This window comes from Seriola aureovittata, chromosome 3 (assembly GCF_021018895.1).
Source record: "Seriola aureovittata isolate HTS-2021-v1 ecotype China chromosome 3, ASM2101889v1, whole genome shotgun sequence".
NCBI lineage: Eukaryota > Metazoa > Chordata > Actinopteri > Carangiformes > Carangidae > Seriola > Seriola aureovittata.
The window spans coordinates 20,600,222-20,615,936 of NC_079366.1; the positions used below are offsets into that span (position 1 = coordinate 20,600,222).

At 39.3% G+C, this 15,715-nt stretch overlaps 2 protein-coding genes across 2 annotated transcripts; both read right to left on the reverse strand.

Moving 5' to 3' along the window:
* Positions 1-154: 154 nt before the first annotated feature.
* On the reverse strand, positions 155-3,786 carry LOC130163159 (group XIIA secretory phospholipase A2-like). Its single transcript, XM_056367069.1, has 4 exons — positions 3,391-3,786; positions 2,876-2,952; positions 1,961-2,126; positions 155-1,430 (listed from the first exon to the last, which is right to left on the reverse strand). The coding sequence occupies exons 1-4, from the start codon at positions 3,608-3,610 to the stop codon at positions 1,312-1,314; spliced, it is 582 nt and encodes a 193-aa protein (XP_056223044.1). The 5' UTR covers positions 3,611-3,786; the 3' UTR covers positions 155-1,311.
* Positions 3,787-7,338: 3,552 nt separating this feature from the next.
* Positions 7,339-15,700, reverse strand: dnajb14 (DnaJ heat shock protein family (Hsp40) member B14). The gene is made up of 8 exons (XM_056372588.1): positions 15,541-15,700; positions 11,950-12,124; positions 10,423-10,568; positions 9,959-10,147; positions 9,243-9,328; positions 8,968-9,077; positions 8,378-8,550; positions 7,339-8,253 (listed from the first exon to the last, which is right to left on the reverse strand). Exons 1-8 carry the CDS (start codon positions 15,671-15,673, stop codon positions 8,129-8,131), a joined length of 1,137 nt encoding a protein of 378 aa, XP_056228563.1. The 5' UTR covers positions 15,674-15,700; the 3' UTR covers positions 7,339-8,128.
* Positions 15,701-15,715: the final 15 nt, after the last annotated feature.

The following is a 15,715-nucleotide window of genomic DNA, read 5'->3' on the forward strand; positions in this document are numbered from 1 at the left end:
AGTTTTAAAAGCCCTCAAACAGCCCTTTTCTATTTGAAAAGTTACTTGAGATAACTTATGTTGTGAATTGGCACTATGAAAAATAAAAATGGACCTTTTTGGTCGTCACTATGCAGGACCACTACTATTGTTATAGCATTTACAAGTACACACACACACACACACATTTATTTTTCTCAAAAGTATTTGAAAATTTATTTGCAGTGAAAAAAAAAAAACATACTCCACCGATTCCTCTATTTGATAGTGCTCACATAATCCTGACAAATGTTTAAGTGCAGTGTTTTCTTGCGTGTGGTATGTCCCAAACTCTGCCTTGTTAAGATGTCCTACTCTGCTCCTGTGCTGCTTTTAGCTGTGCCCACCTCTAGCTCTTCTCTTGTGAAAAAATGCACCTCACAACTTGTTTTATCAAAATAACAGTTCAAAATCCCAAAATATTGTTCAGTGATATATGAAACGATAAATCTGGAACAATAGTAATGGGGATTTTCTAGGTTATTTTCCTAAATTAACCATCATAAACATTTTACAACTTAAGGTATTGATGAAAATTTTGTTGAGTTTTCCTCCACAGCGTTGTCACATTTACATAAACTGAGCTCACCAGTGCATTCCCCTCAATGTGATAAGTCTATGTAGGAAAGAAAATTGCTTTAAAGCCATTCTTTACTCAGATGTTCCTATTAGGTGCATGGGAGAAGGTACTGGGCAATAATGTTTTATTTTGTGGTCTGTTATTATAAATAATTTCTTGAAATCTTTCTGCAATAATAATTTCTTGCCAATTATAGCAAGAAATAAAGACAAAGTAAGTAAATAAAGAGTTAGTATCTTGTGCTGAGTTTAAAAGCAGTTGCCTATTAGAAAAAAAACTGCTTCATTTACACCTAAGAAAATATTTATTTATCACTAATATATTACTGAAAATGTCATTTTTGTATTCTTGCTGCCTGTAGACAAAACGCTAATTGCACATGTTCAGCTGACCTGCTGTACACTGACTAAAATACACAGGCTTAGCTGTGGAAACCCTTAACAACCTGTTTCTAGTCCATGGAAACAAGGTGTTAGCACATTACACAGTATTGACAAAATATAAATAATCAACTGCACAGGAAAGATATTAATTGTCCACTCTAAAAACTAAGGTAATTTCACATTCACTTGTCTAACAGAAGTGCGACACCTATCGACACTCTATCCCTGAGAAAATCTACAAGTCTGAAAGAAAAGTTTACTGCCAGTGTCCTTCTGTCAGTGTTGTGCTTTTGAACCAGTCTGTTTTACAGTCTTGTTCCTGCTGCAGTGTCACAGTTCCCGCTTCACTTCATACTGACACACACAGGACTCTCTCTGGCTGTCCAGGTACGGCTTACATCCCATGTGCATAACAGCGTCAAACAGCAGAGTCACCGCCGACTCACAAGCTGCCAAGATGGAAAGAAAGAACCAGAGGAAGAACATGAGCGAACACACAACAGTGGAAAGGTGAGTTTGTTCAAAAACATGCACCTGCTACCTCCTCACTTTACATCATATAGTTTTGATCAAATACAGATTTTATTGTAGATTACTACTACATTTAAAACTCGTGTTTATTAGACTGACTGTGATCCAGATAGCACAGGTTAAGGTCATCCAGGTAACACAGATTGCAGTGTTTCAAATAAAGCTCTCTCCCACCCTCTGCTCTCTCCCACCCTCTGCTGGACAAATAAAATAGAGCTGGCTGCTCACACCTGCAAAAAATAAATGTAATAGTGTATGGCAGGTGCAGAAATATCTCAGCAAAGTTTGATAGTAGTTTGATTAACCTCATAGAGATCAAGTGTATCATTTCCTGATAGAATAAAACAGTTATGAATGTTAATTTCTTATATACTCAATGCAAAAACATTATCGTTAAGATTAGTATGTTGTATGGAATTGGGTCATAGCAAGTGACTCAGCCTCTCACCTTGGACACTCTGGGCCAATCCCAGAGTTCTTTGCACGTTCCTGCAGATGGTCTCGAGACAGTCCTGGAACTCCTCATCGCAGTCGTGCTTCTCTCTGCCACAGGTGTCATAGCAACGATCATGTTGGTTACAGCATTTGGTCATGGAAGGGATGCCTATGTCAAACTGGAAACAACATGTTTGTAATCAGTGTGTTTTGGACTTGACTCAGTGGTTAGTTGGTAAAAATATGTGTCAAAGATGACAAAAGGCATAGTACACCGACTGTTTTAGTCCCAGTAGGTTTAATACCATATATAGAATATAACTCAACATCACTCAAACGCATGAAAAAAGCAGTAATATAAAAAAAAATAGCTATTTGTTTGTTTATTTTTAGTATTTTCTACTATAGTCTGTCTGAAGATACTGAGGAGAAGAAGTGCTGTTTTGAAGGCAAGTGGTGGTCACACAAAATATTGATTTAGTTTTTTCCTGTTTACTGCACTTTGTATGAGGTTAACTGATAAATAAGAACTAGTCATGGCATTATCTTTAAAAAGCGTCCTCACTTTACTTTTGGTTCCTAAAGCTTTTGCACAGTATTGCATGTTCTGAGTGAAATCTACGGCTGAAAAACTTGTCATCGCTGGTTGGTGGACAAACTATGAAATACACTAATGGCATTCAGTTGACAGACATAACCTGATATATCTGAAGCTAATATCAGCATGGCAGATTTGTTAGTTTGGCTCCATTTTTATAACCGCATTGTCTCTTATTTTGTGGACTACATATGTTGTGTAGTGTGTACACATCAATTGCAAAAAAAAAAAAAAAAAAGCTATCAGCCAAGCATGCACTCTGCAATGGAATGACAACCCACTTTGTGTGGCACAGGCACACAAGAAACCCACAAACTTTTGTCACACTACCTGGAATCCAAACAGTGGGGAGCCACAACCGTTGGGTGGTGGTTGCTTGTACCCAGGACGAGGCACCGGCTTATAACCTGTGAGACAGGAGCAAAGGTGAAGATGTTTCTTGTTCTGCCACCGACAGTTATCTTGTTGTCAGAGATAAACACATCAGTACAGACCGTTTAATGGCTTACTGTGCCACTCGGGGGGTGATAATGTATAATGTATAATGTATGGTATAGCTCCCAACAGCGGCATATACTCAACATATTACAACATAATACTATATTACACTCAACATAATAAGTTTGTCTCTTACTAATTATCCATAGCCCTATGATATTGACTAGGCAGAACAGGCAAAAGCACAGTTGAGATGTGTCAGTAAACCAGCATGCATGATACTTGGGTCCGGACACTAAAATAAAACACAGCCACTGTTAGTGTTCTTAGATGCACCTGTAGTTCGCTAGTTGTTCACTTTGAGAAAAGTTTTAAAGTTTTAGGACGTAAAAAGTTAGTTCGTTTACCATCACTGCAGCTATAATGACACAGCCCGTCATCGCCCCCAAACAAGTCCAGTGCTGCGTTCAGGTACGTGTCAATCTTGTGTATTCCGTTACGAATAGTTTTCAGAGTCATCCTCCAGTCTGGAGTCTCTGGCTCTTGTTTGTAGGCAGACACATGTGGGAAACATCCGCAGGAAAACCAAGCCAACAGAAAAACACAGGTGTAGCCGTGGTAGAGCATAATCCACCTCACGTCAGGGCCGTTTCCCGGCACGTCGGTTTTAATTTTGGCTGATTTTATTCCTCAAGATGTCGTCTCGATGGCATCTCAGGTTTCACTTCAGCTTGTTTTCATTTCATGTCCAAGACTCCTAGGAGGTACGATTTTAGACAGCTGCAGCAGTGGTCGTCGTTTCCGGGTTTGACGCTGTCATGTGACCGCTGATAAACCAATGGAGATGATGCAACGTCAGTGAATAAAAATACAAGTCTGGGAATCACTTTGAGAACATTAATTGAGAATTGATTTGGAGTTATTATAACAAATGTTCTGTCTTACCCCTGCGTACTCTGTAATAATGGCACAGAAACAAATGAACATTTATTTTATGAATTGATTTATGTTAAATTCATCTGGGTTGATGTTGAACATGTATATGATGCGTTATATAAAAGATATGAGACAAATGATATGGATAGAAGTCATGCTATTATTTTAAATTTTCTCAAACTATTGCGTATTCCTGGCTCTGTATTACAAAATATACATTGGGTTTTGAAAATACAGTAATATTTGCAAGGAAATAAGGAGTAGTTGATATTTGATGCAGTAGGTGCAGAGGAATTAGTGAGTGGACTTACATTTTCTGCTATTTATGCTCACACTGATCATTTAAGTGTGCTGTACTTAGTTGAAGCACCTGGTAGTGAAAATTCATGCAAAGCTGTACAAAATAATAAAAATAAAAAAAAATATGCATAATGATTATGGTCCGGGTTATGCAATAAATTTGATTTACGAATAACACCTGGTTTTATGTTGTTTCCCTTTTCCCCTAGCGTAACATAAAGACTGCCAACATATGGTGATTGGGAGGACAATACACCATGATTTCTTTGTATATAAAAACCAACATGGCTGCAACTGAAACCTGGCTCTGTGAGCAGTCCACGATCAGTAAGGGAAATACTCGGTGAGTGAAATTTCCCGGGCTGTTATGTCTTCTTTGCTTGCAGAAATCAACTGCCTGGTACTGGATATGAGTCCCACAGCATCTGAGGTTTTTCTTTCCCAGGAAAGTGGTTCCACAAAGGGTTTATATCTCGATGCTTCATGTGAACAGTGCAACATCTACTGGCCTGAATGCAAAATGGGCAAATACAAACTTTCGTAAGTTACAAATTGAATGTAAGTATAAGGTAAAGTATGATTGTATTTTATATTCCAAGCATAAATTTATATACTGTCAAAGCAAATCAAAATGTTTTATATGCATCGAATGTGTCAATATCAGTTAAGCTCAATGTCTTATTGAATAATTCCTGGGTGTTTTTGGTTACACACACTCCTACAGTCTTTGCTTGTGTGGCCTACTTTCAGGCAACCAAAACATATTCTTTTTCCTTGATGAAATTAATCTTATCCCGATACAGTTTCATTTTAAACTGAGAGCAGTTATCCAGTGAGTGACCACTTTGTGAACAAAACAGACAACAGTGAATTGAGGAGGGCTTGATTTTATTTCCTGTACACTGAGTTATGTCTCCTTCCTTTATCGTGGTGACATCAGTAGCAAAACTGCTTTCCTTGTTCCTTTGCATGAAATGGCTGGTCTTGGAGGCTTTGGATTTGGTGGGTTGTGAGTCTTGAATGTTGCCAAAAAGTAGATCAGGTGGTGTCGTGTGGCGTAGTGGTCTAAACAGGCGCCCCATGTGTAGAGGCTACAGTCCTCGCTGCAGTTGGCCCCAGTTCGAGTCCTGCATCGGACGGCCTTTGCTGCATGTCATTCCCCCTCTCTCTGCCTCCCCATTTCCTGTCTCTCTCTACTATCCTGTCCAATAAAGGCACAAAAGCCCAAAAAAATATACTTTAGAAAAAAGTGGATCAGTTGCAATTCCGACTTTTCAATAAAGGTAACAAGATCAACAAACTTTGCTCTCCGACCATTCTTTTCAAGTAGATCATAAGCAACATTCCTCCATCTTTCCCTTAACTTGTAAGGAAGTTTCATGATGATGCCATGTTAGAGGGTAAGTCCAGCTCTTTCATTTGTGTCATTTGCTCTGTTAGATTTGAACATCCTTGCAGAAACAGAGAGAATGACTGTAATGCTTTAACATCCAGGTGTCCAGTTAGGAATCTTTTCCATATAGGCACTTGCAACTTTGTATTCATTTCCAAAATGCTCTGCTAGAAGAATTTTGGCCTTGTTGTATCCAAGCTCTGAATGCAAGTGTTGACAACTATGCACTAGGTTTCTTGGTTCTCCCCTGGTGTATTGTTCAAGAAAGTGCAAACGGTCACTCCAATTAGAGGTTTTCTCCTCCACTCCATTTTCAAAAGCTCTGATGAAAGACCTGTAGTGAAGAGGGTCTCCATTGAACACAGGGATATTTCTTGATGGGAGGACAGAGCTTAAATTTTGCTGGACCAGCAGAGCAGCGATGTCGTTTTATCTCTGCATAATGTTTACAATCTCATCCTGATAGCTGTTTGTCAGAGCTTGATGTTGAGGGTGTACCGGTCCTGCTTGATTTTGATTAACAGTTGATGTAACTTGAACTGGTTCACAAACATTTAAAAACATCTCATCCATTCGTGTTTCTCTGCTTTGTTTAGGCCTAAGAACTCGTGGTTGAGGTATGGCATGCATTTCAGTAACATTCACCTTTTTCATCCAGGGTTAGTGGTACAAACTTGTCAGCATCAGGATTTAATGCACTTGCTCGGGGGAGAACACCTCCTGTCCTGGGAAGGAGAGTCTCCAGAGGTGATTCACTTCAAATATCAGTTTCCTCTAATGAATATCAGATCTATATTAACACACACTGCTCTCTGATTATCTTTCAGCTGTCTTCTTGGACTGAACTCAGGCCCTGCAAACTGAGCCAGTGTTAGCCGCCTTGTGGAGGCCGTATGCAACTGGCTCTGCCGTCTTCACCCAGTAGCCAAGTCATTCAGAGCGACCTTGAGGACTATCACAGGGTGGAGCCCTGGAGAGAGATCATCAGTTTCACCTGTACCTCAAGTTCTATTAGTAAGTTATATGATAAGTTTATGGCGCAACAGTGACTCACTATCACCTCTTGAGGAACAAAGTGGTGTTACAAGATGAGACGGACTGTTCAGGACAACCAGCACCAGTTACAGTGTAACAGTCAGGCAAGATATGTGTTTAGTCCTCTGAGGTGAATAAATTCTAAAATCTCAGTGAATTGATTTTTTTGTGATGATCAAAACCACAGTTTTGAATATGCACGGACCACTGTTTTGAACTTAGAAGTTTACAGTGAGCATTTAATAGTGAATAATATGTAATGTTTCAAATGAACCTAGATATGTTTCATCTTCCCAAAAGTTTTTTTTCCAGACAGACTTTTTCTTCATTTTATTTGGTCTTCAAATATGAAAGGCAGAGTGATTTTGGCAAAAACTTGAAAATGAAAAAAAAAATGAAGTATGCCATTTGCAATAAAAATTTCATAAAATAGTTCATTGTTAATATTCTGTAGATCAACTAATTGATTGGCTAATCACTGCAGCTCGATTTTGTACCAAAGAAATATCCTTAGCTGATTTAGGTGGCTACAGAAATTTAAGGAACAAGTTTAAAAACATGGACAAATAAAAGCAAAACTGTTTCCATGGATTCATACCACTTGACATAGGTGAAAAAATTTTTTATTTTTTTGTAATTTGATTGAACCAAGTCTTTAACATCTGACTCAGAGAAACAAATACATCCAGTCTATGGTAATAATTTTACTTTATTTAAATGATTAGGCGAGCATTGAAGAAAAACCTTTTCTTCTATAGTTACTTAAATAACTGCATAATTTTCAAACATTCCAAAATGAAAATGTACAACCATTAATGAATGACAGTTTCAGTGTCCTTCCATGTTAAGTCCCAACCACCTTCACATTCTGAAGTGGACAACATAAAAATGTTCTCTAGTGGCAAAACTCTTTATGATTCACTGGTCTTCATCCGCACTTGGAGTTGAGTAGGAAGCTAAAAGAAGCATTGCGTGTTCTTTGTCTTCTTCTTTTGTTTCTGTGTTCTTCAAAAAAAAAAAAAAAAAGGATTTGGCTGGAGGACAGCTTATATTCATGTCAAGCATGTCATCAAGCTTTTTGATGACAAAAGCTGTTGGTTGATCTTAAGAGAGTGATTTTCTTATGCAGAATGCCTCTCACTACTCGAAGCACATGCCTTTACACAATCAAGTGTCCTTGTCCTTGTTTTCAGGAAAAAAACACAAGAAAAGCAGAGTAAACAAAAGAAAATGTCTGGGGCTTTCTACAGTGTGTGTAGATTGGTTTATAAAGTTGTAACAAGGCGATTCCTGGGGTCAGGCTGGAGTGAGGAAGAAGAGAAGTTGGTGGAGGGATACGAGGAGAGGGACATTTTAAAACCTCAACAATAGAGCTATATTATTTCATTAAGTTTTTGCTCCTAGTGTAAAGACTCTTCCTTAAAAAAACATGAACATACACATCTATTAATATACATTTACATAATCTAAAAGCGTCCAACTCATCCGCCTCTGAACAGGTTATTTAGTCTGTCCAGCTCCCGGCAGTTATCCATGGTCATGAGCTCGGCCTTCTTGCGCATTCGGTCGTCTCTGTATACCTTAGCGGCATACAGCAGGTCTGTTTCTGGATGAGACAAGCAGGAACACAATGTGAGTGATTAAACAAGAGAGTGCTGATAAAAAGGTGAACAGCAGATACGATTACTGAATTCAGTAAGCTAGTTCTGAGGGTGTATTTTTCCACTCACTTGTCTGTCTCTCCTTCCAGCAGTTATTTCTGACATTTGCTACATAGTCCTCCTCCACATTTTTCTCAATCTGCTGCAGTGCAGAGCCCTTATACTCTGACTTGAAGTCTCTAGTGACGTAATAGTCGACACGCAGGTTTTCTGTCTGCCGTTTTACGGTCTGACCCGTGGACCTGGAAGAGATGGGGAAGGTATAAGCTGTGAAATTCTGACAACTCTGACAACTGTAGTAATCTTCCACATGTTGAATCCTGATGGTATTTTATTGTATCTTTATGTCCGTTTTGTAAATTGCAGAACACATTTTCTGGAAAGAACTGAGAAAACAGTGTTTAATATATCCAGTATATATAGTGAACACAGATGTGAAAGAAGCACTACATTAAGATGAGATAACAACACCGTCTTGTGCATGACACATAGTTTACAGATGTTTTTCAGTTGGCTCTGCTTGTACAAAAGACAAAATACTGTGTCAGCTTTGACAGGTAAACCCATCATGAAATTAGAAGTAATCAGTACTAAAGATCTGACAGGTGAAGAAGTGAATGCTGCGTATATGTTTTGTGATCTGCTGTGTGTGCACTTACGGTCTAGAGTAGAGGCTGTAAGGTGGAGGGGAAACCATCATCTGGCTCAGTATTGACACTAAAATCAGGACCACGATGGGCATCAGCTGGATAAACATTGAGAAACCTCCCTAGAGACAAACACAGTACAACAACTCAAGCAATAAATTGTGCAATTAACACATGTAGCATTGATGTGTATCAACTAAAACTGTAATATTACACGAGCAAATAATGTTAAATTCATGTGTGTCTTCAAAAAATTCAAGATACAAAGTCTGAACCCATTTACATACATCTCCTCTTTCTTCTGTTCTCTCTTGGCGATAATCTGTCTGATGGCTGTAACTCGTCCTGCCGTTGGTAAAAGTGTGTGCACTCGCTGTAGGTGGAAATAGTGTGAGGTCAAATTCAAAAGGTATGGGATATGTCAATTACATGTTCATACAAACAAACATACATACATACATACATACAGTACATACTGCTCTACATTATGAGGAAAATCGGGTCAGATGTGTAATTAGAGTAAACAAAAGTGCACCCAGTATCCCAACATAGAAAAGAGCTATAAGTCTGACTTTAAAAAACATACTAATTTCCAGAACCAAATTTAGCATATTGCTGAGAGCACTTGTCTAGAGGTAATAGATCCTGTTGGTCACAAATTAAGCTCTAAAGAGAGCCAAATTCAGGTGCATTTGGCATCTGTGGATTTCTTCTATCACATGAGGAAGTCCATTGAATTAAATTATTTTTCCTCCCAAATGTAGGAGTGCTGTGATTGAACCAATAAAAGTGCAAAAGAAATCCAGAGATACTAATTTGAAAACATGGCATCACAAGAATAGATGATAAGATTCCTCAAAGACAAAATATTTATACATTACAAGGCAGTATGGTCATAAGTAAGTTTAAATAAGTAATAGATAAGTGGAAAATTATGTAAACTCATCAGTAGCAATGGCCTTTGTGTCTGTCTGAATCTATATGCACGTAAGTGCTCACTTACAGGAGGGGAAGCCGCCTCCAAAGAACATGTTGAAGAGGTCCTCAGGAGTGATGTCAGCTTCAAAGCCCCTGTGGAAGTCAAAGCCTCCTCCGTGTGAGTGACCGGGGGTGCTTAGCTCCTCCGATCCCGTCACGTCATACTGCCGTCTTTTGTCTGGGTTGCTCAGCACTGCATATGCATTACCAATCTCTGGAGAAGGAAATAGTCAGGATATCAATGATTAGATATTCAACGGCTTGGGTCACATGTTTTATTGACAAAGTTTTGAAACAAATGCTGTTTTGTGTAGTCCCACTGGATTTGCAGGCGATTGTAAAAACTTCTCCACTTTTACCAGAACCAACAGGTGTGAGTCAGGGGTCAAATCTTCATGTCAAGTGAAAAACAACAAACAAGCTGACATATTTTCAATATCACATGTTTAGAATACACAAGCACCAAATTATAAAAAGGAGCAAACTTACTTTTAAAGGCCTCTGTTGCTCCAGGTGCATGATTTTTGTCAGGATGGAACTTGAGCGCTAGTTTCCTGTAGGCTTTCTTGAGCTCATCCTCATTGGCTTCTTTACTGACACCCAGCACTTCATAGTAGTCCTTACACCGCTTTATCCTGGAGGAGAGGGACAGAAGGTGAAAACAATGTACTGTGGAATATACTTGAAAGGCAGGTGATGTCTTTGCCCTTAGTGCTGGTTTCTTTTTCACTTTTTGACCAATAGCGGGTGGATGGTTAGATTGCAACTGAAAGTGACATGTTGATGGTTTTTGCCTTAGTCACACAGGTGAGTGACATTGAAGGTCAGTGTTAAAGCGCATTCCCTAGAGAAAAATAGTTCAGACTTACCAAACTTTTAATACCACAGCAGCTCGTTTTATATCCTCTGTGATTTTCTAATTTGATTTTAATTCCAACACCTGACATTATACAAAGGAAAAACAGAAGATCTCTATAGATGAGTAGCCTGTTCACAAATACTTGAAGATGCACGTGCAGTTGGAAATTTGTTATCAAACCAAATCACACATCTGTCAGCTCTGGCAAGCTAACATGACACATATTCAAGTGAAAAAACAAGAGCTATTAGCAAAAATAATTCTAAACTAGGCTATACAAAAAGTTAGGTGGACAGGAATAAAATCTAAATTTTTAAAACTTTCATGTATGAATGACACGTATACTTTATCAATTATGGATGCAAGATTAGAGCAGGCACTGGCTGGGCATTAGGGCCAGGCTAAGTGATTGAAATCAATATTACAAAATGAATATCAATATTTTTCAGATATCAATATGCATCACAAAATAGCAAATGTATGAAAAATCAAATATAGAATAAACAAATTGATGCTCAATTAAATGAACTGTTCAGCTCTTATGCAGACATCAGACATAATAATCCATTTTGTTAGATTTTGATTACAACTTGCTGGGAATCATTGAATTGGACAACTAAATTAAACAATAATATAACCATATGATCAAATCATCATGATATACTAAAAGTCAATAATACTGAGTTATTACCGATCTTGACTCATGACTGGAATAGGACTGATGAGATAAACACAGTAAACAGACTTTGTCTTAGAAGACATGATGCAATTTTTAACCAACTGACACTTCCTCAAAGGATTTAGTCTAAAAACACCAGGGTAAAGGGTGACTGACTAAAATTAGAGCATGTAGTGGTTACCTGGTATCTAGTTCACACCGCTACATGTCTCTCACTCTCCCCTCATGGGCAACAGATCGAGCTGAGGAGGTTCCCATAGCAATGTCTGTGTGCACAACACCGCAGAGACTACTGTGTCGTGCTTCAGCCGCAGATGAAAAGTCAGATTAAGTGTGATAGAAACAATGCTACTGCCACAGGGCCAATTGTAAGAAAGCACCAAAATGGTCGTCTGAAGAGGGAAGGTTACAGAACCAACTAGTGGAAAAAGAAATACAACAATAAAAGGGGAGACCTAGTGAACGCTTAAATTCTCACCTTTGCACACCTTCAACCTGGTCTTTGGTGAAGCCTTTAGAAACATCACCTCCACCAGACTCTTGGCTTTGCCTTTCTGGCTGGGCACCAGAGCTTTCTGAGCTTTCTGCTGGTCTCCTTCGATATGCGCCATTTCCTGTTGAGCTCCCATTCTTCGTTAATGCATCCAACAAAGCTGAAGACGCAGGAGGGAAGAAGTCATACGCTAAAAGATCAATTAAATGACAAATCATCCTCTTCAGTGTCTTCTATGTGTTCAACTTTTTAACAGCTTCCTAAAGTGAAACCTGTCACATAAATATATGCACAAGAAAAGCTTTAAAATTGCAGCAACAAGACTTGAAGAGCAAATGATCTGATGAGTGATTTCACACAATGTAAATCTGCCAAACACTAACTCACAACGAACATTGGGGTCCTTGCCATGGAAAGAGCTGAACACCTGTCAATTACAGGTACAACCTCATGGTAGCAAGTGAGTCCAACAGAATCTAATTTGGAACATTGGCAAAACTATAACGAAGCACTGGCTGCAGTCACCCAGTGAAGAAGGTTGTGAGTGCACAGTGGGAGAAGACATGACTTGCAAGTACATCAAACCAAGAAATCACACAGTCAAAGTCTAAACTCAACATCAGCCATCAGTTCCAGGTGACTGTACTGAGGGATAGGGAACAAAAGATGATATTTTTCAGCGGTTCAACCTGTGCAGCCTGCAGTAACTGAGGCTAAACGTAAACCTCCTTGACCTCTTTTTGGTCACCCGTCTTTCCTCCTTTACACGTGACAAATTTGATTTCATGTACATATTCACTTCATTACTGCCATGTTGGATTCTACACATACATTGCAGCAAATCATGCATGGTCCCCAACATGATGTGACTGTACAGCAGCGCATTGCCAGAGGGCCTTAATGAATTGAGATTTGTTAACAAGTTAATGCTGCAAAATCAACCACACCATTTTATTTACAGACCCAGTTTTTCAAATATCAGCTAACTCCATTTGCCAATTCCTAACCAGGAGGTGGCTGGTTGACCATTACCAAGCTGTCAATGATCAACAAAGTTACTGTTGCACAATTCACCGACGACAACTAGTATAATCTAGACTAATGCACTATTCAACTACAGCCCAACAAAGGACACAGTGCACACAATCATTGAGCTGATGATTGTATAAAGACAAAATATGTCCACTGTGCCATATTGACAGGTAGTTTGGACTTTAAATTCACATTCACTTAAAATTTGTCCCTTGTATCTTATTTACACTATATCTATGTCACAGAGGCTATTATCTCTGGTTTGGCAGCAGAAATGCCTTCAACTCATAATGAGCTGAATAGTTTATCAATGCATTATTCATTGTTATACACTTTATTCTCGTGAAATAAGTGCACAACTATTTCCTCTTACACAACCATAATCCTCCTTTCACATCGACCTTGAGGCAACTTAACATTTTGAAAAAGTCAACAGTGTAAGGTTTACTGTATATTTCAACTATTTCTATTATTCTGCTCTGTATTCCAGTGGTATACATTCGACAGTTTTTGCATGCTGAATCCTACACCCCCCCCCCCAGTCCTCAGCCAGTTTGTAACCATCGTACTGATGAAATGCAAGTGTTTTGTGTTCTTAACTGCCTTGAGGAATGCCGATGTGCAGGTGCCTGCTTCTCCTGTCAACCCCTCATGAGGGATTGCAACACCAGTGGATGTAGCACACTACCTTGTCGCCCCCAGCCAGACCTATTCACATATTGCATTTGCACAGTTCCAGTGCACATGTAAAACCTCTCTCTGTCAGTTAGGCAGCAATCTTGTCAAGCCTTCTGCATGAATGGGAAAGCATCCCACACCAGCAGATTCAGAGAGTCACTGGCTTTATTAAGTAGCAGTGTAAAGGCAGCCATGGCTGCAAAGGTAATATGAACTACTAAAGTAATATAATGTTCAATTCTTGTTTTCATACTACTGTTTTCACTGCTCCTTTACTTCTTCAATTAAAATCTGAATTATATCAATAGCAGGATATGTTCAATATAAAAAGCTAATGGCATTGTCACTCACAAGGTTATTTTTCTGTTATATTGTCAGTCTGTCTATTAGCAAGATATCTGAACAGTTATGAGCAGTTGCAAACTCCCTCCACTGTTTCATACCAGCAAACCAAGCAATCAAGATTGTGAACTCTAGTCTAGCCAGGGCATCAATGTAGTGAACCCAACACGCAACCCTAACTCACCTGCTCCCTTCAATACGCACTCAATGTACATTTTTTTGTAAAACATCTATACTCCTCAGGCAGTACAGCCTTGGCACCTAGTTTAACACCTTTTGTTTATGTCTTCTCTTTTGCATAATACCTTTTCATATGTCTTTCAGTGTACATCACTTATCACTTTACATCTCAGCATACATCCTGCAGTGTGCATGTGTACTTGAGTTCCTTGAATATTTGCTCAAAAATCTGAAAACTGAGCTATCTGAGCTGCAGATTGGTGGCCATGTGTGTGCTCTTACATGCCACTTAGTTTTTCAAGGTCTAGCCTTGGCAAGACAGTTATCTACTAGCTCCCTCTGGGCAGCTTGGGGACTGTCATTAGTGCTTACACAGACAGACACACACACACACACACACACAGTTAAAACTGAGGGTGCAAGCAAATATTATGCAGACACAGAACAACATTGTGCATCTCAATACTTTCCATTTCAACTGGCAAGTTACAATTTAACAACTGAGGAGCTATAGGTCAGTCACAATATTGTATATTTAAGATCCTATTAGAGCTACAATCCACAACACCCGTCATCCTTACTACACACCCGTTTACTGTGTCCTCCCAGAGACAGTTGTGTCCTGGATTAGCCCATACTTCGAGGCTCTCTCCGGGTCGATCATTCAATTAAAGGATTGGCACTTAGCTCTGTGGCCTGGACAACATGAACTGCTCGCCCTACATCCATCCCCAGGCTCCACTTGTGTGCTCTGTCCTCACCGAAATCCCGACAAAATACACAGCTTTTACACAGCAGCATTAATAACGCAGGCTGTTATTTTGAGTTAAGAGTACAATTAAATCTCTTCAAAGGTCAACTAATCTTTAAGGCGCTAAACCGAGCGACAGCTAGCGTTAACACTGCTTGATTGTGGATTGATGTTTCGTGTTACAAGTGGTGTAGTTAGTTTGTGTTAGCTGCTGATACTATGAAGCCTCTCCGTGCTTCACTATTGGCAATCTTCAACGACTTATTAGCTTAACTTCACCTTTTAAAAACCTGAATGTACAGAGAGCGAAGCGCAAGCTAGGTTAGCCAACACAACGCTAGGCCTTCCACTGAGCTAACTCGGATGTTGCTTTATTTCCTGTCTCTAAACCAAGTTCAACGCTTGACTAACATTACCTTATAACACACCTATCTGTAACCACTGTGCAATAGTCAACTGGTGACATGCTGTGAGCTTAAACCGTGAGGTATGTTAACAAACGTCAGTTACATGCTAACACCTGGTAATGTAAAGTACATACGGAGCTGTGCTGGGCTAGCTCTGTCCGGCTAAACAACGACAAACGGCGTTACCTTTGGCTTTGTCAGTTGGGTACAGCTTCTCTGCTTTGTTGAGAAACTTCACCGCTTTCTCCTTGTCTCCGGCTTCTAGGGCTTTTGTCGCTATATTTATACATTTTTCAGCTTCGTCTCTGTTCCCTTCCATCTTCTTTCCCCTTCCTCTCCCGGCAGAGTCAGCTGATCAGCT

Coding starts and splice junctions, on each gene's coding strand:
- LOC130163159 (XM_056367069.1), bottom strand. CDS start 3,610: ATGCTCTACCACGGCTACACCTGTGTTTTTCTGTTGGCTTGGTTTTCC. Junction 2,953..3,390: donor TCATTATAGCTGCAGTGATG/GTAAACGAACTA, acceptor CCTGTCTCACAG/GTTATAAGCCGGTGCCTCGT. Junction 1,431..1,960: donor ATTGGCCCAGAGTGTCCAAG/GTGAGAGGCTGA, acceptor CCATCTTGGCAG/CTTGTGAGTCGGCGGTGACT.
- dnajb14 (XM_056372588.1), bottom strand. CDS start 15,673: ATGGAAGGGAACAGAGACGAAGCTGAAAAATGTATAAATATAGCGACA. Junction 12,125..15,540: donor CCCAACTGACAAAGCCAAAG/GTAACGCCGTTT, acceptor CTGCGTCTTCAG/CTTTGTTGGATGCATTAACG. Junction 10,569..11,949: donor CAGGTTGAAGGTGTGCAAAG/GTGAGAATTTAA, acceptor CCTCTCCTCCAG/GATAAAGCGGTGTAAGGACT.